General features: G+C 43.5%; 2 protein-coding genes across 3 annotated transcripts in view; one reads left to right on the plus strand and one right to left on the minus strand.

Annotated features, from left to right (window-relative positions):
* Nucleotides 1-2,934, plus strand: part of LOC134876928 (synaptotagmin-14-like) — an 18,294-nt gene extending 15,360 nt beyond the window's left edge. The window contains 1 exon segment of the mRNA XM_063902189.1: nucleotides 1-2,934. Within this exon segment, the coding sequence (XP_063758259.1) occupies nucleotides 1-209 (209 nt within the window). The 3' untranslated portion in view covers nucleotides 210-2,934.
* The window catches only part of extl3 (exostosin-like glycosyltransferase 3), a 27,271-nt gene continuing 6,311 nt past the window's right edge, over nucleotides 2,101-23,060 (minus strand). Inside the window, exons 1-6 of one of the 2 annotated variants that reach the window (XM_063902187.1) lie at nucleotides 12,776-12,878; nucleotides 9,168-11,682; nucleotides 8,399-8,526; nucleotides 6,536-6,680; nucleotides 6,291-6,419; nucleotides 2,101-5,111 (exon numbers count right to left, since the gene is read on the minus strand). In XM_063902187.1, the coding sequence (XP_063758257.1) occupies nucleotides 4,902-5,111; nucleotides 6,291-6,419; nucleotides 6,536-6,680; nucleotides 8,399-8,526; nucleotides 9,168-11,300 (2,745 nt within the window). In that variant the 5' untranslated portion in view covers nucleotides 11,301-11,682; nucleotides 12,776-12,878 and the 3' untranslated portion in view covers nucleotides 2,101-4,901. Of the gene's footprint in view, nucleotides 5,112-6,290; nucleotides 6,420-6,535; nucleotides 6,681-8,398; nucleotides 8,527-9,167; nucleotides 11,683-12,775; nucleotides 12,879-23,060 lie in introns of those variants that run through there. The other variant, XM_063902186.1, reaches the window with a different exon arrangement.

Below are 23,060 nucleotides of genomic sequence, written 5' to 3' on the forward strand. Positions count from 1 at the left end.
TGTTCCAGGTGGCCCTCTTCCAGCTGTCCGAGGTGTCTCTGGTGCTGTCGGTGTTCTGCCGGCGGAGCAGCATGAGGCCCAGGGAGAAGCTGGGCTGCGTCTCCCTGGGCCTCAACAGCACCAGCGAGGACCAGCAGGCCCACTGGACAGAGATGAAGGAGGCGGAGGGGCAGCAGGTCTGCCACTGGCACACACTGACCGACACATAGAGGGGGGAGGATCTAAGAACACTGAGATTTTACAACATTCCCAGAGTTTGGGGGGGTTAGCAGGAAGCACCAGGAGTGATGTGTGTGTGTGTGCGCTGCGTACAGGTGTGCAGGCAGCACGGGTTTCACTGCCAGAGACTGCATGAATACCCTTTAATCTGCCACAGACTTTTATTGGCAGTGGTGGAAGCTTCAGCGCCTGCCTTTTATTGACAGAAAAAAATGCAGAGGCAGGCAGACTGAGAATGAATGACATTATGATTACTGACCTTGAAGTAAGAGTGTATTTTCAGTAATTCTGCCTACAGCAAGATCTGCATGTAACTGTTTACAGGACACATTTTTCTGTCTCTGAATCTTGGACCAAAGAGCTCGGTCCACGACTAGAAGACTCCTCCCTCTCTCTGCTTCTTCTCCTCTGGATTTAAGCTGCCACCAGCATACCAGACATTTCTCTATCAGTCATAGCCATTGACAAAAGAGAAGGCAATGAAAAGACTGTTACAAAAGGGCCTACAACATGCTGCAACTATGCTTACAAGCTATGCTTTGTACAGATTGTTTACATGCACATGACATTATGCAAGATCCATTTATCGTTTCCCCCCCTTTTATGTTTTTGGATTATCAGTCAAATGGTTTACCAGATTTAAGTGTGTCTCTCTGGGGTTTGTGCGACACAAAGACAGTTTATTATTTCATTTATTTTAGTGTTGGATAACTCGCTACACTATGCAGCCGAAAACACTTTAAGCTGGAGGAGTGAAATTCTGTCTTCCGCTCGCTGAGTCTCTTACAGAATTGGACACAGCATTGCATGCCAGTGTATCAAAGAGGGGCTTCCTTTCCTGTGTAGTACAGATTGAGCCGGTTTCACCATTCAGCCTTCTGACAACTCAGCCATGTTCATTCATGTAGAAACATGGTGCTTCCCGCTGAGGAGGAATATGCAAAAGCCTGCGCAGTCCAATAAACCTGGCTGCCTCTCTGCCGCTGACAGCAATGAAGCGAGCCGGAGTGGCAGAATGAAATTACATTAAAAGGGAACATTTTCTGATTACAAGTGAATAGGAAATGGATAATTAAATAAAGCCTGAACAAATTAAAGCATTGTACAGAAGTGTGAGGAATCTGGTTTTACATGCATCTGGAACAAAGCCAAATTCATTAGAGAAAAAGCTATGAGTCAGAAAATCCCCCCAAAAACATCACTGAAGACTCCACAGCCACACCCTGTGTTTCAGGCAGAAGCTGAAACCCTCCCTCTTCTCTCCTCTGACTGAAGCTGAGGGGTGTGGGATGCATTTTTCTCATCTCAATGATGTCAGATTTCTGGGTTCGGGGGTCCTGCAGCTACACTTCGCCCCATCAGTTCTCCTGCAGAGCCACATTTTCTTAAAGTCAAATTCAATTCATTAGAAGATACAAACCAGATGTGTAGCATTCCTGAGAGATAAACAACTGGCTTTTGATGGCAGAGATGGGAACAACAGCCACTCCAGTGTTTTCATTGTATAGGCCTTTTGTTCTAAGCACTATTTGTGCTTTACCAGCATTTACAACCATTTAGTTCCACTTTTTGGGAAAAGATTGACCAGTATGTTAATATAAAGCTTGTAGTTTGCTTACAGACAGCAGCGCAGTGATTTAGCATTAAGACAGTAACCAGCAGTAAACTCTGGAAACCCATTTTCCCCCCAAAATACATAAATAGATCCTTAAAATGAGAATGACTTACTTAGGAAAAATTAGTAGCTAATCTAGGCGGATTCATTTTTACGACCCCGACCAGACAGTGGTATCTTTTATCAAAGAAAGGACTCATCAAATACTCAACGTGCGGGAGTGTGTTTTTGTAAAAGTTAGGAAAAGAATGAGGCTATACGTCAGATAATGTTTTAACACTGTTTTATTTCCATTAATCTGGCCTTCAATGGTATGTCAGACGCCGTCATCAGTCTGGCACAGCACAGGCTGCAGGTGGCTGGAGCCGGGCCCTCATCTTGGATCAGACATAGTTTCACAAAACGCCCAGCAGAGTGACCACGGCCGTCAGGGGGGAAAGTATCCTGCTTTGGGCCATGGAAAACCAGCTGTGCCAAATAGCCTAGAGGAGGGGTTTAACTTCCAAAGAATACCAGCTGACCCTATTTATGCCCCAGGACAGGTTTAGTCAGCCAGGTAATTATGAGGCCTCCAGGAGCTGCAATAAAAGTGTTCAGGTGTGTCTAGGTGAGCAGACAAGCTGGTTTTTCAAGGCTGGTGCAGCAAGAGTACACATTTCCATTCTGGATTTGTGTAATTTGTATCTGGCTCTTTATCCTGTTCACCTTACAGGCCCAATCTAATAGTTTGGAAGCAGCAGCCACCTGGCACAGGTAGGGATTTGGCTTCAAAGACACTTTATGACTGTGCCAGAAGCTTCTTTTCATTTTATGACATTCTGTTTCAAGTTGACCTTCCCAAGAACGAGGACATCTTGACGACCGTAAAACATTTTCCTGCCCGAGTGCTGCTCTCAGGTCAGTTAGGTTCCCCCTCAAGCATTCAGTGGCACAAGCTAGTTTTCCTTGGCAATGTAATAAAGATATACGGCTAAGTCCTGTTGGGACTTCTTAAGGGTAAGGAATAATGAACTACAATGTTTTTGTTATTTTATTGAATGTGTCATCAGTTTAAAAAATCTTTTTTTAATAATATATTCAATAAATATACAGGAACCATGGACTTGTGAGAGTTTCTGTTTCATAACAGCATCCTCACAGTTAGAAGGTTATTTAGGGGAAACACATCCTTAATTTCTTTTTATTTAAAGGTATATTTTTTAGGTTAATCTTTTGTTCGGATTACACAAAGTCTGATCAATTAAAGGACTTAGAGTACATGATGGAAAGGGCTCCAATGGATCGACTTTGGAACGGAACTACTATGCAGAGTGGAAATGGATGTACCAGACTGCAACCACTCACACGCTGCAAACAATGCTCTGAAGCAGCAGACATTGTACCTATTTGGCAAAGAAAACATTCATCAAGCAATGGTAAAAAACAAACAAAGTGGAACCAATATGGCGACACTAAAGTGACGTTTGTCTGCGCTGGGAGAGATCTATACAGGAGGCATGAACATGGCGGGACATCTCTAATACATCCGTCGCAGCGCTGTAACTGGAAATATATTCAAGAGAGTAGTTTGAAATGTTGGAAATGTGCTTATTTATGGTCTGGTGGAGAGTAAGATGATAATATTTGATAATTCAATATTAGGCTAACCTTTAGCAAGTTGCCACTTAGCTGAGCAAATAGCAAAACAGCTTGTCATGTTTACACCTTATTATTAGTTTGGATTCAACACAAAAACCATCAGTAAGTGCGCTATAGATACTGATAGGCAGATTTTGGTAGGTTAAGGACAGACAGGCTAGTTGTTTTTAACCAGTTTCCAGTCTTTATGCTAATTTAAGCTAAACTAAGTTTAGTTGACAGATTTCAGAGTTCTGAATATCCAACTCGGCACCTGAAAGCCAGTATGTTTATTTCCTAAAATGTCAAGCTACTCCCTTTAAACATTTTGATATTATCCTAATTGTAGTACAAGTATCCTTCTTTATAATTACAACTTCAATTAGACATCCAAACATTTTATTTTTCAGATTTTGGAAGAGGTGATTCTCGACTTAGTCGTACTTCAGTAAGGGACATTGTAACCGTTGACTGGTTAATATTATTACATTTAAATATGACTACTTTAACCTCAGACCAGATTTACAAACATTATTTAACACCCTATAGCATAAAAAACAGGCCATTTTTAAACACTCGTCCAAGAGTGCAGATCCTGTAAGCATAACAAAATGACCAGATGGTGGCTGGTTTTTCATGACAGATTTGAGGCATTATGGTGACCACTGAAGTGAATTCCTTCTTGAACATGTGACACTACTAAACATGATTGGGCCAAACTCTTCAGTCGAGGTCCCGTTTCTTTCTCGAACATATCAGTTTGTGTCTGATCTCCAACAGGCGGAGGATCTGGAAAAAGTTTGACCATCAAAAAAGATTTACACACTTAGATTTTCTTTTAAAAGAAGACTTTTCAATAAAATACCTCTGACCATCAGTGCTTGTCTTGCGTACAAGAAGTACAGTTTGTATCTGTGAAAATTAGGGTGCCATGTGCTGCTGTTGCTCTCCCAGCTGAAACTGTCGACAGGCCGCTGGCGAGCGCAGCACGACACCCGTCCGTCAGTGATGCAGCTACTCACAGCTCCATTGTAAGGTAGAGTTTACCGTGGGAGAGTTTCTGTACACTCTGTACAACCGTCCTCTTTCCTTGGCGAGCGTTAAGAGGTGCTAATGACATCTGTAGTGGTTGATGATTGAGCGTGATTGAAGAACGTGAAAAAGGAAGAGTGGCATCCACTGAAAAGGCTCATTTTCTTGGCAGTCATCCCTTTCAGCTTCCACTCTTCATATTTTCAGTAGAGTTGTGGATTAGACCACCCAGCCAACAACAACAAGGTCTTGTCTCTCCCCCGTGCGATATCCAAACCACAACTTATCCTTTGTGCATTTATCTGGCAGTCCATCCATCTTCTTCACTGCGTGCAGAGGGAGCTGCTGTTCTCTTAAATACTTCCAGTCCTTCAATCCTCTCTACGTTTGGCTCTTTGCTGGGCCACTCAGCCCGGTGCTATATGAACTTAAAGCACTTGGTCTTGTCGTGGGGCAAACGAGTCTTAAAGAGCACGGAGTCCACGCGAAACTGAGTGTACAGCAGCGGCATGTAGCCGTACACTTTGACGAAGAAGTTGATGCACTTGTGGCGTTCGTGGAAATGGGAGTCGTCGTGTGAAAGGGCCTGAGGGCAGCCGGGACAGCGGAAAGTCCAACGTGATGTTACCTAAAGATGGACGGAGAGACAGTATAGTCATATCTGTAAGTAGTCACAATTGCAGTAGGGGATACTGCAATGTAGGGTTGCAAAAACACTCCTTAGGATGATCTACAATACAATACAAAATAAAAGCATTGCCATTTATTAGTTTCAGGAGTGAGCATGAGTTGAGGATGCCATCTTTTTGATTGGGACCCATCAGCTCAAGCCTCAGTCTTTTAAAGACAACACCATAACAGTCCGCATGTGTCCGTGTCCTTGGGTAAGACACTTCACCCCAAATTGCTCCTCTAGGTATTGTCCAAAGTATTGAAGGTATTACGTGTCTAATAAGTAACATGTATTAGAATGTAAATTAAAGCACTTTGAGCACCTGGAAAAGTGCTAAATATGTAGCCATCAGCAGCATTTTTAACAAAACTATAGTTTATTATTAAAAGTAAGCCATAGGTGGAGTTTTAAAACTGATTAGGGATGATGGGCTGAAAAGCTTTTACTATTTGGGAAATAAAAACTGCTAGCCAGTAATATTTGTCATGCTTTTGTCTTATCATCGTCTAAAATCACGGAACAATTGCTTTAAAAGGTAAGTAATTACTTAAAGTGGTAAATCTGGCCCCATTATCATGTAACCGTAAACTGCTAATGTGCCGTGCAAAAACGGTTATACAGAAATCCTAAAAACTGAGTTTGGGTGTTAATTTATCAGCAGTGATTTACTTTCTGTTTTATTTGACTCCACATTAAAACTTGCCCCAAATTCATTATTCACAAGGCTTATTCCTAGCAGCGAATTGCTGTCATGCACAACACACTCGATCAAAGCAGTCCTTAATTCCCAGATGAAACACCCCTGAATATTAACACCACTAAATCAAAAAGAACTTAAACCCAGGGCTACGATAACATTTCTGCACCAACAGCTTCCATGCTGTGATTGCTATAATCATGTGTCTAGCCATAAATATGCCCTCTGGTAATAAATGTCCTTCCGATAAAAATCCAGTCGAAAATCAGGCGTAACGCACCAATTCGATCTTGTTTTTCTTGATTTTCTCATTTGTGTGCAATATTGGATGTGTCAGTTTGAGTAATGGCGATGCTAAGTGGGAAAAAATACAAATACATAGTGCCTGCAGGAGACACAAAGATTACAGACGCTGGACTGCATGCTCCGTCACTGACCTTGATGGGGGGTTTTCGGGTGATGTGAGACACCAGGAAGTTCATGGCGATGTCTTCACAGTTAATGTACTCGTCCACCATGTCTCTGATAGCCTGGGGCATCACGTACGAGTACAGGTAGGCGTAATACTACAAAAACACAAACACACCAGGGGACAAGTGAATGATGTGGCCATGAGACTAGATACATTTGGCTGCATGTTGTACGTTTTTTCTTTTGGAGGATGAGGAGTTCAAGGTCTGACCTTATGGAAGAAAGCCGCTCCTGTCAGGACCATGGAGAGCTCACAGGAGTAGTTGGAGTTGTAGAGCCAGGACTGATGGTTCACGTCCCACGCGTGATACCTCCCGGGGAAACCCACGATGCGATCTCTGGCCTCGCGCCACACTCTGAGAGACAAAAGTCAGCAACATTTCTCCTTTAGAAAAACTCTGGTGTGTGGGCATTGTGCAGTAACACAAAGAGCTTTAAATATATGTATTATTCGTTTTAAAGAATAAATGTTTTATTTGACTAATTAGTTTGCAAAAGGAAAAATAGAGGGAGAAATCTAAAAAGTAAGTGAGTGCTAAAAACAGATATAGTGCTTTTGCCTCGGCTGATTTGTGGGAAGCATTAGCAGTGTGTTATTAAAATGGCTGATAAAGGGTTGCCAGATATCATAATAACTGTCATCCCTTCCTCTCAATGAGATCCGAAAAACATTTAAATGCAGCTGCTGCGTGATTTCCTTTGTAATGAAACGTCGCTCTAATCCGGTTTATAATTCCTCATTTTAAATAAGACATAACTGGGCTGAATTATTAAAGGTTTAATGGACGTTTTATTGTTAGCCACATTTTTTAATGGTCATTAGTTTGGGTTAAAAGTGCCAGTCCCCTTTTTTTTCATATCCAGTTTTTCCATCCATCTTATCTGTATAAAACATGTGACATCTATATTCCTCTTGGGGTTAATGAAGTCATTGTTCTCTTGTCTTTTATCAGTTACACATTCCCATATTGTAGCCCTATAGCTGCAGGAAAGTCTTTGAGATAAATCTGTGTTTCAGTTTTGATCGGATTAGACACTTGGAATTCCTTCTGCAGACACAGACGAATCCAGAAATCTCTAAAAGCAATCTAATATTTTAAATGAGCTCATGTGAGACCACTTAAATGTCTAACAGCTTCTGCGTAATGTTTCCTCTTTTGCAGAAGTGTAGTTGAGGAAGCATTCCTGGGTAATTCTGGGGAAGTCTGAGACGTTTGATGACGAATGACTCCCCACACACACACACGCGCGCGCATGTGCACGTGCCGCGCGCGATTCCTGCCTGCCTGGACACGCAGCTGCAGCACCGTGTTGTAAAGGAGTGTGTGAGAGGGAAGGGGTGATGCAAAAAAAGATCTGCCGTTTTAACTGGATTAGACACGACCTTCACAATCTGCCTTTCGAAGTAAAGTATTAACATACGAATCATAATGTTTTCCTCTAAATTGACCTGGCAGAGTCTCCAGTGGTTGCTTCAGTTTTTCTGTATAATTCAGAATTTCTCAGGAATGCGATGCTTCTCACTGGAGACGAAGCTTTCCCTTTAATTACGCTGCATTCTCAGACTTTCTTCACACCGTGTCTCTTGAGAAAGCACAACTTTACCATCATCAAACTTGTTTTCCTCAACAAACAAAAACACATTCCAGTAATTACAATCCCTCTTCTTTTCAAAATAACCGGTAAAAACGCAAAAATGGTGGTCCTTAAAGATTTCCTTTAACTGCCTGTGCCTTCTGGGTGCCTATCATCAAACATTCAAAAGGTAATTGCCTTGTCAATGCAGTGCCTTGTTTAAAATGCGAGTACTTAAGCAAACATTTTATAATTAAATTAGTAGAGATTTGTTTTCCCTTCAACACTAACTTGGTTTTTCCCCCCCGTGTAAAATCCACTTTAATCCGATGTTATAAGACAATAAAATGCTTTGGGTTTTGAACCGTTAAAGCAAAAAACTAATGAGAAATGCACATGTTTCCCAAGAGCCCAAAGTGATGACACATGTTGTATAAAGGGTTTTTCTCTTGTCTGCATGAATCCCTAAAGCCTCATGTACTCTGTTGCTGTCACTGACCTGAACCCGAACATGATCTCATCGTGGCGGAGGTGAGCGTCATCATCAATCGACAGGATGGCCTCGGTTTCCACGACGTCCCAGGGAAGGAAGCGGTTGTTGAGGCTGTTCTTCTCTGTGCGGACAACCTGCAAGACAAAATTCATCAGTCATTATCCTGATCAGTGATTCCTTTAAAAGAGGTCCAATTTAGCGCTTTCCCTTTCGCTGAAGTGTGTAAAACGTTTTTTATGCAAGACATATTTTAGCACAGAAGTATTCCAAACATGTGTTAGTCACACGTTGTAGTTGTCCATGATCCAGAGAAGCAGTTTATATAAAAGCCTGGTAAATAGTGGTGCCAGGTGGCAGCAAAGACCCTGCTGGCATCGACAAAAACAGAATCTAATTCTTTAGTTTCTCTTCACAGCTTACCACTTGTCCCCGTCACAAACTAATGGGGTGAATATGAATCACATGAATATTTGATTTTTTCAGACTTAATTCAAAAGCCCAAATTGTATTATTCATGGATGTCAGACTTCTCCTTTTCTGTAAAGCTGCTAGTCATTTGTGTGGACTCCTGCAGAGTTTCAAAGAAGAACGGCTCCAGACATATTATGTAATGTACCGCTTCAAACTTTGCACCACCTCAAACACACTACAAGTTACTTTTCTGCACTTCAAAGAGACGGGATAAGACAGAGATATAAATATTACAAATAAAATCAAACAGCGCTGAGATAAATTGGCCATTTGTTGAACAGTGTTAGTGAGAAGGAGCACTCACCACGATAGGCAGGCCAATGTCTGGCCACAGCAGGTCGTCTGAAGGAGGCTTGGGTGAGTTCCACACCACCACTACTTTGTTGAGGTACGGCAGTCCGTTCAGCCTCTCCAGAGAGTTCATCAGCACCTCCTCCCTCTCATAGGTCAGCATGACCACGGTGAACTGTTCTCGTGGCACGTTCCCTCCTAGAGCTGCCTGAAACTCCTTCCCTGAGCCACCCGTACCTCCACCGATGGGCCTGAAGCCAGTTCCAGAGCCGAGGAATTTGGCTTCAGAGGGCAGCACAGGGTCCAGAGGAGTGTGAGGGAACAGATGAAAAGGCCCCGGGGCCCGGTTCCATGCTCTATATGTGTCTGCAGCTGTGTATGTGAAGTTACGGAGAAAGCGCGGAGAGGCGTAGGGGGGCTCTGTCTCAACAGGACCCAGATCCAGGTCCCCGTTGTCAGCCAGGTTGGCGTCAGTGCCGGCCAGCTTCCCTGCTTTGTGAGGGATCTCGTGAGCCGGCTCTTCTTTGATGGGAGCAGCAGGGACCTGGATGCTGGTTCTGATGCAGGCCAGGAGGGTGTTAAGAACATTCTCCGAGGTAGAGAAGTATGTCTCCCAAAGGAAGCGGCCCTGCCGCCTCATGGTCAGCATGTCATTGTCTGATAGGCTGCGCAGCAGGAAGTGTAGTTCAGTGACACGCGGTTTAGGGACGATGATGGCAGCTTCGCTCCACCGTATAAGCTGATGATACGGCAGTCTAGAGTGGTCCCCCAACACGACTGGGATGGTCCCCACCTCGAGGGCCTCAAAGAGCCTCATCCCACAGCCTGCTGAGGCCACCAGCTGCCCGTCCCCTGGAGCTATCACCAGGCCAAAGGTTGAAGCCTTGAGCACCTCGAGCCGGTCCTCCCTCTCCCCACACAGAGCCCACTCAGTCGGCAGACTCGGCCGTGGGTTCTTGCAGGTGAACTCCACCAGCACCTGATCCAGGTGGCTGTCCTGCACTGCCTTTAAGGTGCCGATGATGCGATCGTCATAGTCGGCTGGTGGGTCTCCTTCCATTTCCTCCTCGAAAGACTGAGGGGGTCCTTCCTGTAAGCTGCTCTTTAGTGACTCCACCCTCTCCCCCTGGAAGGTGAAGAGGTATTTCCTCTTTACAGGAACTTGAGGGGGCACTTCTAAAAAGTTTGGCTCTGAGAGGGCATGAACAAGCGGGGACACAACCAAGTCAAAGCCCTCGCGGTACTGCTGCTCCAGGAAAGTGGACTGAGCGACGGCCGCCCGTCCTGTGCTCACATTATACAGGAAGTTCTGGGTCACAGAATTTCTAGAGAAATGCACCAGAACATGATTGTGTCCGTCAGATCTCCAGTAAGGCAGAGCTTTAAGTTGCTTCTCCAGCTCTGAGGGAGGGGGCAGCGGGGAGGACTCCTGCAGCTCCCCGACTAAAACCAGATACAGACAGGCGATGCTGGGGTTATCTGTGATATAAATGTTGCTCTTTACTGAGGCTGCGAACGCCTGCTTCACCAGGGGGTCAATATAGTCCGCCCATGGATAGGAGGTTGTGTCGTAGACATACACAGGAAACCCAGACGTGAGAGGGCAGCGGGCGTAGTCGAAGCAGGAGCGTAAGCGGCAGGAGCGTGCAGACTTCGGTGGAGGTAAACCCGGGTCCTCCTTATCTGGCAGCAGTCTGACCGGCAGGGAAAGCTTGGGCTGGTTCTGGGCCATCAGTTCTTTATACGAGTGCTCAGTCTGGCTGATGACGTTCTTCAGCTGCAGCAGATCCTGCTTGGCGCTGTCTATGCTGCGCTTGCAGGCCTCGATGCGAAGGTTGAGTCGGGCGATCTCCCCGTTGAGCTCCTGCCTCTTGGCCTCCAGCTGCAGCAGCTCCTCGCTGACCGACTCGCGGATCCGGCATAGATCCTGCACATGTTTGGCCTCGCACAGTTCGCCACCAGGCCGTGGGCCAAAGATGCGTTTATCGGGACCCCCAGCTTCGTCGATGGTCGTGAGGTAGTAGTGGGCGATGAGTGGGAAGAAGACCAGGATGAAGAAGAGCATGAAGCTGAGCCAGGTGAGACGCACGCGCCGTAACACCCATGGCTGGCCACCCGCGCCCACCCCACCACCGTTACGCTGCATCGTTGACTCTCTCAGTCTGCTCCTCGCCCTGCCAAGGAAGCGTTGCTATGGGGATCAGCAGCGGCCATGATACGACCTTGTCAGCAAGGTGAGGTTGGGCCTCACCTGGATTCTAAAACGAGCTCTGATGTGGTATAGCTCGCACAGACTAATACCATCTCTATTGCTGTTGTCCTGATCTATACCAGAAAACACTCTGGCGTCTGGAGAGGGGTTCCCCTCGATGGGTGAGGCAGGGAGGGCATGGCTGCTCACAGATCAGAGAGACGGGTGGGTGGCTCAGTTTATGCTCTCCGGGTTGTGCTCATTTTTATGGCACTTCAGGGATTCCTTTTGGAGATCCCGCCACTGGCATATTCCCTTCCTTCTCAAAGCAGGAACCCTGGGAGAGAAAAAAGAAAAACAGGGATTATTCAATATTTTTGATGTATAAAGTTCAAAGGGACTGTTGGAGCTCACAAACATGTTTTATGTCTTAAAACATTTGACATTTTTCATGCATATTTTGAAACTCATGACAGGGAACTGCAAGATGCATTTAGTAAAGCAGGCTTATTCAAGTGTTACAGATACAGCCTGTTTTGTCTCGAACAGAGGCTAGATGTGAAATGCTGCTCTCCATAGTTAGCACAGTAAATGTTGCTCTGTAAAGCAAGACACTGCAGCCCAACCTTTTCCACTGCATTATGTTCATGATTGGCAAGTCCAGGAAGAAAATAATCGTCAGTGTGCTGCAGAATACCAGGGAGTATCTTTCTTTCAACTTCTTTCCTTTCTGAATCAGCCAGTAGGAGCACAACACAGAGGAGGCCCATCACTAGTCAAGTACACACAGCAGGAGAGCCCACACCAGCAGCACCTCCAGCAAAATCTCATTAAGGGTTCCTCCTGCACCCCGACCTCATCACTGACTCAAATGACCCAGCATCCCTGATAACAGTCCATCTGAAGAAGTGATGAGGAATTATCTTCAGTGGCTCATGGAGGAAAAAACAGCTGCTCTGCTGCAGAACTCTCGCATGCCAACTTTAAGAGTTCAAGTTCTCCCCGATGGCTTGTGTTTTATCTTAATGCAAGAATAACCATAAATACATCTTCTCCTGATCATTTCCTCCAGGTTTGGAGCTCATTAGAAAAATATAAGAATGCAAGAAAGAATGACGACCTCGGGATCTGAAGTGTGCGGATGTTTTGAAAAGATAGCTCAAGGCTAAAAACCCAAAACAAAACAGAGTAATATTAAGTCACCTTTCAGAAAGAGTCTTGCGTAATGAGCATTGAGTACACTTCAGAACAGATTCTTTCCAAAGGCAGACAGTCTGAGCTTTATAGCTAAATCACCGCGGCACGAGCCCTGAGGATGTCCACAGAGTGCCAAACAATCCTTATCAAAGACAGAAACCCACAACACTGAGCATCAGCCTCGATAAAGCAGTGCAGACCAGAGGCAGAAAAGGAACGCAGGTGCTGTTTACCTTCTGCCGACATAACAGCTCCTCTTGATAAGGATAACACTCCTGAGACTGGTGAATTTAAGCCTCTGCGGTTGTAGCGGTTTCATTACTGCCCGGTTATATCAGAGCGTAGAGATAACCATCTCAAAAACAAAACTGGGGAGGAAGAAAACATATTTCATTCTGTCAAGTAAAAATGTCTCCGTGCTGCCTCCATGTGACGGGCATTTCTGATGTTTAGAGATTACTTCTCCCCCCGTCTATCCTGAAACACAGCACAGCTGGCTGGTGTGTGTGTGTGCGTTTGTGTGTGTGTGTGTTGGTCAAGGAGAGGAATGAGAAAAGGTACTGGCGATCACATGGCAGTCATGTGTTTTCATCTTGCCTAAAATGACTGACATCCTACCGCCTGTGTCCTCGTAGCTGCGTCCCTGAATGCACCGTACAGCTGTGATGACTGAAATAAATACCAAAACAGTTGGACAACTAATCAAATCAAAGGGCTGAAAATGCATCAATCAATTACATGTGCAATTGTATGATTGATTGAAGGTCCAAAAACGGTCAACAATGCTTAGTCAAATGTGAGTTCATGATGCTGATATGAAACAGAAACAAAAGGGAGCAACACTTCACATTTGAGGAGATGAAAATTGCAAATGTTAAGCTTCTTTTTTCTAAAAGCTTTGTCAAATAGAGTTGTGTTATCCACTAGCACTAAGCACAAAGCCTACTGGATACTTCTGGATTTACAACGCAACCAAAGCATGACCAAGATACTGACCAAAGGATGAATTTTCTAAAAGCCAGATCCAGAGCATCAGTATTAGATAAAATAGTGAAGGTACATTATCAGCCACAGGTATTCCAGGTCATCATTAGACACAATGCTCTGGTCCAACAAAGTAACTACAGACCAGTGATCTTTGGTTTATTTAGAACGGTTACAGTAAAAACTGCGAGGTCATGTGACCCTTTGAACGCTGACCCTCCTCCTGCTACGTAGCGATGTGCCCGAGGTGCATAGTGACCGAGTGACGACTATCACGACCCTCTGATTAATCGCTGCAGGACCGCCAGTGTCACAGGGGGTAATGGCAGACAGATGCTGGCAAAACGCAGTCGCTCGGCCTAATCTGGAGCCGAAAAACAAGATGGCTTAAAGCTCTGCCAGGGGCTGAGTCTGGGAGAGAGAGCAACACACACACGGATGGAAACTAAATCTCAATCTCTTCAGTTGTAGCTTCCTAATCTGCGGGATGTCTTCTCTGCGCTGCACTCAGCTTAATCTGAAAGCTGTTTGCATGGAAAACACACAGGAGAGCATTGATCGCCCCGGGTTTACTCTGTGGGGATCAATGATAATGCCATCATTACCTACAGTGGAGCTGCGAGGTGGTTTGGTGTTAAGCACCTTAAGGGCTGCTGTTGAAGCCATTTTCACTTGTAGGCTTTAGGCTTACAAGGTGGCAGAAGAGGAAGGGTGAGCCATAAAGTACATTTGCACTCGGAGAGATACTGACATGCCCGTTTGTGTCTTCACCTTATACGAATAAAGCTGCCTAGATGAGCTGACTAATCCATTCGTTCATCGACTGTTAAATAAACACCCACTATTCAGCTTTGAAGCACAAGCCGGCTGCAGCGTAGCGCATCATTGTTGATTTGTCGTCATTTTCATGAGGCATGCCGCATATAATGCACTGTCATTGGTTCAAATACACATGAGGTGGGTCTTGTTGGGTTTTTTAAACCACGTTGACCACCCAAATGTCGTGTGGTTGGCCGACAATCACGTCAATCAATCAGACATTCACGTGCGTTTGTTTTTAACTTTTTTAAAGGCAAAAATGGCTACGATCGACGAATACTTTGACAGCGACGGCAGCGATTTGGAATTGGGAGAGAATGAGGAGTTTGAGAGGGAGGTGGAAGTAGAAGTTTTTGTACCTGATGATCCTTTGGTAGAGGACTTTCCCACCCCTCCCCACTCCTTTCCCACCTCTCTCTCATACCAAGGTGCCTTGGTCTGTGTGTTGGCATGTTTTAAAATGTTATTTGTGATTTTATCATATAAAATATTTTCCCTGCCAATCTGATTTAGAGATTTTTTATAAAAATGTGTTGGTATGTTATTGCTAATGGAGCATGTTTAATACAACCTGTGGGTCTTACCTTTTAAATGCAATTTATTTCATGTTTCTATGTGCTACAGAGGCTTAGATATTAAGGTTTTCATAGACGTTGCCAATTCTTAGTATTTTTTCAGAAAACCCTCAGGGGATAAGGACATTTATATCTATTATACATAGGGTTTTAGAGCCGTTCTTTGCAGGCGTTTTAGGAGTAAATGGGTTAAAGCGGACCTATTGGGTTGCGTTTTGTGCCTCTACTGTGACACGTTACCATGCATTAATGTGAAATACAAGTGCTATATCTTTCTCATACTACCTCTTTTCTGTCTCTGTCTGAAACCACAACCCAGTCTGCTCTGATTGGATGGCTGGCCAGCTCTGTTACAGGAAAGAGAAACCCCACAAAGGCATAATAGGGCCCCTTTAATCTTAAGTCCTTCTTTAAGCAAGGATAGCAGAATGCAGTTTTCAACCTCTCACGTATGGATATTTTCTTGCAGTTTCTTTGCGTGATATTAAACTGAATATCTTGAATATCAAAAAAATATATTTAAAGACGTTACCGTGGACTTTGAGAAACTGGGATTGACCGTTGTTTTGGCATTATATAGACCCAACACATCTAGATCTATAGTGGTCCGTAGGTTCATGTTAAATGTTCATCAGTCCCAGCGTTACACAACACAGCCTGCAGTTAAAATATAACCTCAGCCCGAGGAGCACAGAGTGTTATATTATTCTTTTCATAGATTTTTAATGTTGAATCACCTCCTTCCTGAGGGTGAGTAGTCTCTGCATGTATGGTATAAATAGTCCATTACTCATACTGAAAATCAATGCAAATACGAAATACAACCCAGTCTCTTTTTAGAAGGCTGTATCCTGAGACACTTTCATATCAAATGGTCTGTAGTCTTCACAAGGGAACGGAGAAACTTACCCACAGCCGCCTCGCTGATGACCCAGATAAAGAAACGTATGCTACAAATGGTGAGCAGCAGTGAGCAGGCAGTGACTTAAGACTGAAAGTAAGTGGTCGTGTTGATGATTAACGCAGACTATATTGGACTAACAGTCAGTTACATGATTCAGAGGGATGGAAACAGACGAGACGCATTTAACACGGGCTTTAATATCAGTCAGGATCAACTTTTGCCAAGTCAGAGAGCATAACAGCATGTAATGTTTGCAAGCTCTCTGAAATGCATCATGTTGTGACTAATGCACCAAGACGGTCCGAGCAGAGTGTTTTCATCTGAAGTCAGAAGAATAACAGCAGCAGGTGCAGGGAGCAGGGAGGAACTGGGACACTGCCTTTAGATTTCGACATTCGAGGGCAAGCACTTGTATAAATGTTTGAACAGTCTCTCCGCACACTGGCTTTCTGAAGCAGTCCTCTATGAAGACACACGGACAGAATTGACACCCAACTCTAACAGCTTGACCACTGCAGTCACTTCTCGTGTGGGGAAGATGGGGAGAGGCAGCTCGGGAATGAGTGAAAGCTGAAGGAGTGACATATCCAGCAGCCACACCGAGAGTGAGGCTATTGTTTCTTCCGCCAAGAGGCATCTGAGGTTACAGAAAGAGAGTCGAACTGAAGGATTTAAGGGCCGAAAGAAAGATCCCACAGCTTGTATTTTTAATAAGGCCCCGGGTAGCAAGGCTTCCAGCAGAGGTAGCTACTGCAAGGACTGAAATATTAAGAAGATGAATCTTGGATTTTTCTTTTAATGTCACTGGAAGAAAACGTTTAATGATAAGAATTAAAGTGCTTTCACACTTCTTCAAACGCCCTCTTTCCACAGCTTTAGGTACGACTCCCTGAAGAGAACTGTCAGAAAGAAACCTGTGCTTTGTCAGCGAGCCACCTTCGTAATCAGTTGTTGGTTTTGTAGGTGTTTTGTTAATTGACGAAAAGTTCTAGACACACTTCAAATGTTGGCATGGTGAAAGCGCGACGGCGAAGTCAGAATATCAAAGTTAATTCAAATCACCCCGAGGCGAACATAAACGTCCGTAACCAATTTCACAGCAAAACACTCAAAAGCTGTCAAGATATTTTAATAATGCATTGCTTTCTGCTCACCAAAGACTCTTTTAGAATAATGTTTCCTTTGCTATATTTAGAAAGAGTACATAGTGACTCTTAATCAGGTACACTGTGGGACTGCTAGGATCCAATAAAAACAAGACCCCCCCCCCCTCCCCCCCCCGAAATACCTCAACTGGACGCCTTTCTTTACATACATACACAAGGGACATCACTATGTAACCCTCAGTCCAGCAGTGGCCAAGTCAGTAGGGGCTTGGACTGGGAATCGTAGGGTCGCCGGTTCAAGTCCCCGAACAGACTTGAAATATGGAAAGTGGACTGCTACTTGGAGAGGTCCCAGTTCACCTCCTAGGCCCTGCTGTGGTGCCCTTGAGCAAGGCACTGGACATCTCCAATCCCCCCTCCCCATTGCTCCCCGGGCGCTGCACAATAGCTGCCCACTGCTCCTAGTACTAGGATGGGTTAAATGCAGAGGACCAATTTCACTGTGTGTGCTCTGCTGTGTGCATGCATGTGACAAATAAAGAGGGTTTCATCCTCCGATTCTATCTTTCTATCTATCTATCTCATGCTTCTTTTGGCTATCGCTTCAACACATTGTACGATAGCCTAAGGGGCGGGACATTTCTAAGCAGTTGACCAATCACAACAGAGGCCGGCCAGCTAACCAATCAGATCAGACTGAGCTCTGGTTTCAGACGGAGGGTGAAAAGAGGAGCTGCAGAACAGGCAGTATGAGAAATATAAAGAGCTTTTCGAATATTAAAGCATGGAGACCTGTCCCAGTAAAGGAAAAAATACAAATATGAACCAGAAGTAAGTATTATATGTTCTATTAATGTCAGTAAAATGTTTCCTCTGAATGCAACAAACATTATCAAATGTTATTAATGATCCTGTGACACAAAATAGCTGTGTCCAGAAATTGAGAAACTGCAGTGTTAGATGTCACACAGCAGTAGGAAGGTGATATGTACTGCAGGGCTGGGACCACTTATCCTACATGCAGTGAAATCAATAAGTAATACGCCTTACTGTTATTTCTTCTTCATAAATAAATGCTCTGCACATTACAATATCTGGTAAGAGCGCTGAGAGTGATTATTATTTGTATTTTAACCGTTTCTTATGGATTTTCTTAGCTGGTCGAAGATGTGAATAATCCGTCTTACAGTCATAAATTGTTTTTCTAATTGCTCCGTTCTGTCCCCATCATTGAGCCATTACAGCTGCCCGTAGGTTGACTGACAGAGCATTGATTGTCATTTGATTGTAGAAAAATGCCAAACCCTTCTACCAGCTTTTCCCATGTGTGGAATTTCTGAAATTGTTGTTGGCACTAGAAGAAAATGGATACTCGTAAAAACTGTAGCACGCGAGTTTTGTGAATCCTAATATCTGACTGCAGCGCCGGCCTCTAGATGAGATGTTCCTTCAGAAACTCAACATGGCCTCTGGGACTCCAGGTTCTCCGGATGCATTTCTCTCCTTAGGGGGCTCTGGGTCACTGTGCTTGCAGACAAACCTTCAAATAATTAACAGTGATTTGATGGAGAGGATGGAGGTAGGGCGCTCCCTGTGGAAGTGATGTAGGGGAAAAAGATGGAGGCAGCTGCAGGGGAAAGCACAGTCATGGGTCTGTGTTGGGGGGTGGGGGGAGCAGCTGTTGCAGCCATGGATCACAGCTCATCTGTAGACGGCTGACTGAGCCGTCTCAAGGACCTTCCTCACTGCGAAATCACACAAGAGCCTGAAGGGGTTCTCAAAGACCAAGTACAAAGTCAGGAAATGAAGGACCTTAAGAACTCTAAGAGCTCTTTATTAAGAGAAACAACTCGTGATCAGATCTAGTGATTCATGTAATACAAATAAATAGATCAAAATGTTGTCAGCTCAGATCCTCAAACAGCAGTATAGGCTTCATTTTATTTATTAGTATTAGTTATATATGATGAGAGGGCTGCAGTGCTGGGAAACTAGTGGGAGAAGAGAAACTATATCTAAAAGTATGCATTAAAAATGTTAATTCTGTGCAATCTAATGAACTAAATAGTTGAAAAGGTTACTTAAAATCTCATTGGTTCATACATCTTTTTTCGAGTGTCCTGCTCATGTCTTAGCAACATTACCCTTTTAGCTTCCACGTTAGCAAGGGTTTAGATGTATCACAAGTTAAGATAATATGTGTCATTTAAGTCAAACCCTTTACTGAAAACGATATACTTTGGCGTGGAGGCCACATTAGAAAGGTTGTTAAAATCATCTTTAGCTACCACTTCCTGTGTCAGCGTTGAAAACTTTCCAATGACGCGGGCGGTTGCTGCTTAATGTTGCTCTTTTTATTACCTAACATCGCTGGAGAGACGACAGCGAGGCCGTTATGATCATCAGGAGTATCTGTGTGCTGATGACCCGGCGCAGGAGCAATTATGATCGCCCTCCATGTGGACCACCTCCTACTCAGGTCAAAATATACGAGCGTGTTGACCTTTATCTCTCGATGTGTGCATTAAACAGCGAGAGAACACAAAGAGGCAGACAGGAAACCAGCCCTCGCTGCCCTGGTGTTTAAAAACAAACATCACACGACGAGCACGATGCGTGTATTTATAACTGTTTTGCACAGCAGATAACGAGAGAAAGAGAAGCAGAGAAGGAATGAGTTCATGATGACAGATGGGCCTGGGCGCCTCCAAAGCTCCTGCAATAGGACAAGGATTACTCAGGAGTGCACCTTTTTTTTTTAAAAGTCCTTGTCGGGTGGCACATGTTTGACTCACAAAAGACAATCCAAGGTAAACGAAATACAAAATCTATCCAATAAGTTCTTCTTGTAACTTGTTTTTAAGGTTTTTAGGTTTAAGAGCAGGAAGAATGATAAACATAATGCATCACAACGTCTTTGCAGCGACTGCTAATCTGTCACTGGAGCTGTAAAGCTGCTGCCCCCGCAGGGGTGAGGCGAGGAGACGCTCACTGTGTCGGTGAGAACTGAAAATGTGACAGCCAATTACAGTCGGAGAGGACGTACAGACACACAGGACTCCCCCGTTATTCAGGACACATCAGCTGGCACATTTGTCTAACTAGCTCCAACTTTTGAAAGAAACCTCCTTAAGATTGGATGCCTGTTGGATTTCTACTTAGTTTTTCTTTGCCAGAAAGTCACACAGTAACAAAAGATGTAATTATGTGTCATTTAGTTTCCTAAAAAAGGCTCGTTAGCATTGTAACCTTGTCCCTTCCTGGAAACAGAAGAGAGTAAGCAGCTGGTTTTGCTCAAATTACTGTTTACTTGTATCTGAATTGAGGTTGGGATAAGCCTTGACACAAAGTCGAGTCAATTTCGTAAGTACTTTCACATTTAAAAATAACTACAATTAAGTGTGCATCAGGATGGAGAGAAGGGCAGGTGGTTCAGGTTCAGACTGAACCTCTATTGTTCAGATACAGATGTTTGAGTTTAACAAGCAGACTCTAAGCAAGAAGCTCAATTATGCCTTTATCTTATAGCACTACGACATCAAAAGCAGTACAGAGGAGTTTCTTTTTTTAGATTTTGCATGTACCTTAAATCAAAGAGTACCTCAAACCAAAACGTTTGAGTCCAGGATGTCCTTCATACCAAACATTTATGAAGCACAGCTAATTGCGCTTAATGTTGTGTGAAAAGCAGACTATTTTCTTGGCTTTTCTACAAGCTTTCAACTTCTTGCACAATCTAGTAACATATTTAGCTATTTTAGACTTATCTAAATATGACCTGGATTGCAAATGAGGTAATCTAACAGAAATATGAGCTCACATTGTGCAAGACCTGAGAGTTAATTATCTTTCTGAAGTGTCTATGTAGAGAGTCTGTTATTCCTTGATCTGTGTAACATGTGGACACACATTTTCACTTTATCCAAATGTGCAGAAACATTCGACAGAAGGTCAAAAGAGATATTTTTTTAGAGAAAGGAACATCAACTATCTATCTATTCGGTTAGTCACAGTAAGTTTCTGTACATGTTGTGAACGTTGCATCTGACTCAACTAGCTGACAAAGCTTTTTCGTGACAGTTTGTGCTGATCAGCAGAATATTCAGGGAAAGAAACTACAACATTACGCCAACATATGAGCAATGTCCTTGTAACAAAGGTCCAAACTGTGGCCTGAATGGACTTGTCTAATCTTGTTCCATGCAGAGTAAAACCCTTTGGAATAACACTCGGGTTAACAGCTCCTATGTGAAGCTGATTTACAGTTCTTTTGCAGTTGTGTACAACCCACTCTGAGCATAAGTAACTGGCCTATATTTACTCCACAGCTCAATAAGAAAACTGAAAACATTTTAGACTGGCCAATATATTCAAAAAAGCTTCTGATCCATGATCTGTTAAAGTGTTTGCCTGCGTTCCTTGTGACGCACTCGGTCTTCAGAGGGAATTTCTGAACTCAATTGCCTGCAACTGGTGTCTGACCCATTCATTACCAAAAATCTAATTACAGGCTGCCACATGGTACTCATTTACCCATTCGAGTCTACATAATTACTTCAGGCAGAGATGAAAAGCCACGCAACAGTCTGAGGTTGCTAACACCGTCCAGCCTGGCAGAAGGATGTAAAGTGTCACCTAAAACAGAAACTAAAACCGGTTTCAGGATGATCATTGCTCCATCTATCAGGAATCTGTGTCACCTTTTTAACGACTCAAGTATTATGCTATTGCTTGAATTGATATTCATACTTTAAGGGATATCTTTTTTATTGTACTCATGACGCTTTGATCCCTTATAGATTGTATAACTTATTCTTTAATGGTTGCTTTTGTGTTTCTAGGTGTCAGATTTATACAATGACACCCCGATATCTCCCACTGCGCAATTGTCTTTCCTTAGTGGATTGAATGTAAGCATTTATTGCCTCATACTTTGATTTTGAGACAGAATAAGACGAGGGGGTCTGTTTTTCTCCCTACCTAGATGCCTATCAGATAGGTCTTGCTCAGCTAAATGAAAATGAATTCCTTTCATTGATTGAAAAGCTTAGGACACTTCAAAAGCCAGGAAGTCACATTGTTGAAGGGCAGGGCCGCCTTGCTATAATCACGCTTTATCTGGAGCAAATTGAATCCAGCAGGTCACAATTAAAACAACTTCAACAGCTCAGAGTTACACAAAAAAAAAATGTCTAAGAAGGAAGAAGAATGAGGGCAGGATAAAACACGAAGAGTATTTTTGTATTCAAGAGTGGAAGCTGCTTCAGTGATTAAATGAGAGCTCGCTGCAGCAGAGGCTCCCACTGTTCAAAGGAAACGCCTTCTTTCTCTCAGGGAGCAACATCTGAAGGTGGCGCTGAATAAAGGCAAAGTGTCCACCAGATCCTGCCGTCCTATTTGGGCCTTACCATCGAGAATACATTTGAAAAGGGGTGGATGGAAAATCAGAGATGAAACGACTCATCTCGTGTTTTTGATTTCCTGAAGCAAACCCAATGAGCCTTAGCTGCCGGAAAGATTTTGTTGGGGTTTTACGACAAACGGGTTTTTGTCACTACTTCAAAACTTTTAGAAACAGATATAAATAAAATCACATTGTATTTTATTTAAGCTACCCGTTTTTTTCTTAACATACTTTGATGATTTGTTCCGATGTTTGTTGCCTTTGCGTATACAAGTCATATTTCTTAATCAAGATTTGAAGATGTATTTATTTTTGCCCTTTTCCTCAAACCTTTAAAAATATATAATCAGGCAACGTTCTGAATACTTCCGTCTACATCGTACTTGTTCATCCCTAGGACTGTCGTAAAAATCAATAGAGAATTTAAAAATATATGAAGATTTGATAAGATGAACAGAACATTTCCTACAAATAAATATTCATATTTAGAAGTTGATTTTGTCATGAGTTGCTACACAGATCATTCGTTGGATGTGTACAGGGAAGAAAGGAAAGCAATGTGAAACTTATGGTTATCCCTTCAGACAATACTTCAAATACTTGAGATGAAAGTAAAGTGGTTTTAATGTACCCCCAAATGTACACACATGGGCAGCTGGAGACAAATATACTCATGACTTTATCCGGGGATGTGGTGTCTCTTTATATGAGGGACTAACAACTGTT

This window comes from Eleginops maclovinus, chromosome 15 (assembly GCF_036324505.1).
Source record: "Eleginops maclovinus isolate JMC-PN-2008 ecotype Puerto Natales chromosome 15, JC_Emac_rtc_rv5, whole genome shotgun sequence".
NCBI lineage: Eukaryota > Metazoa > Chordata > Actinopteri > Perciformes > Eleginopidae > Eleginops > Eleginops maclovinus.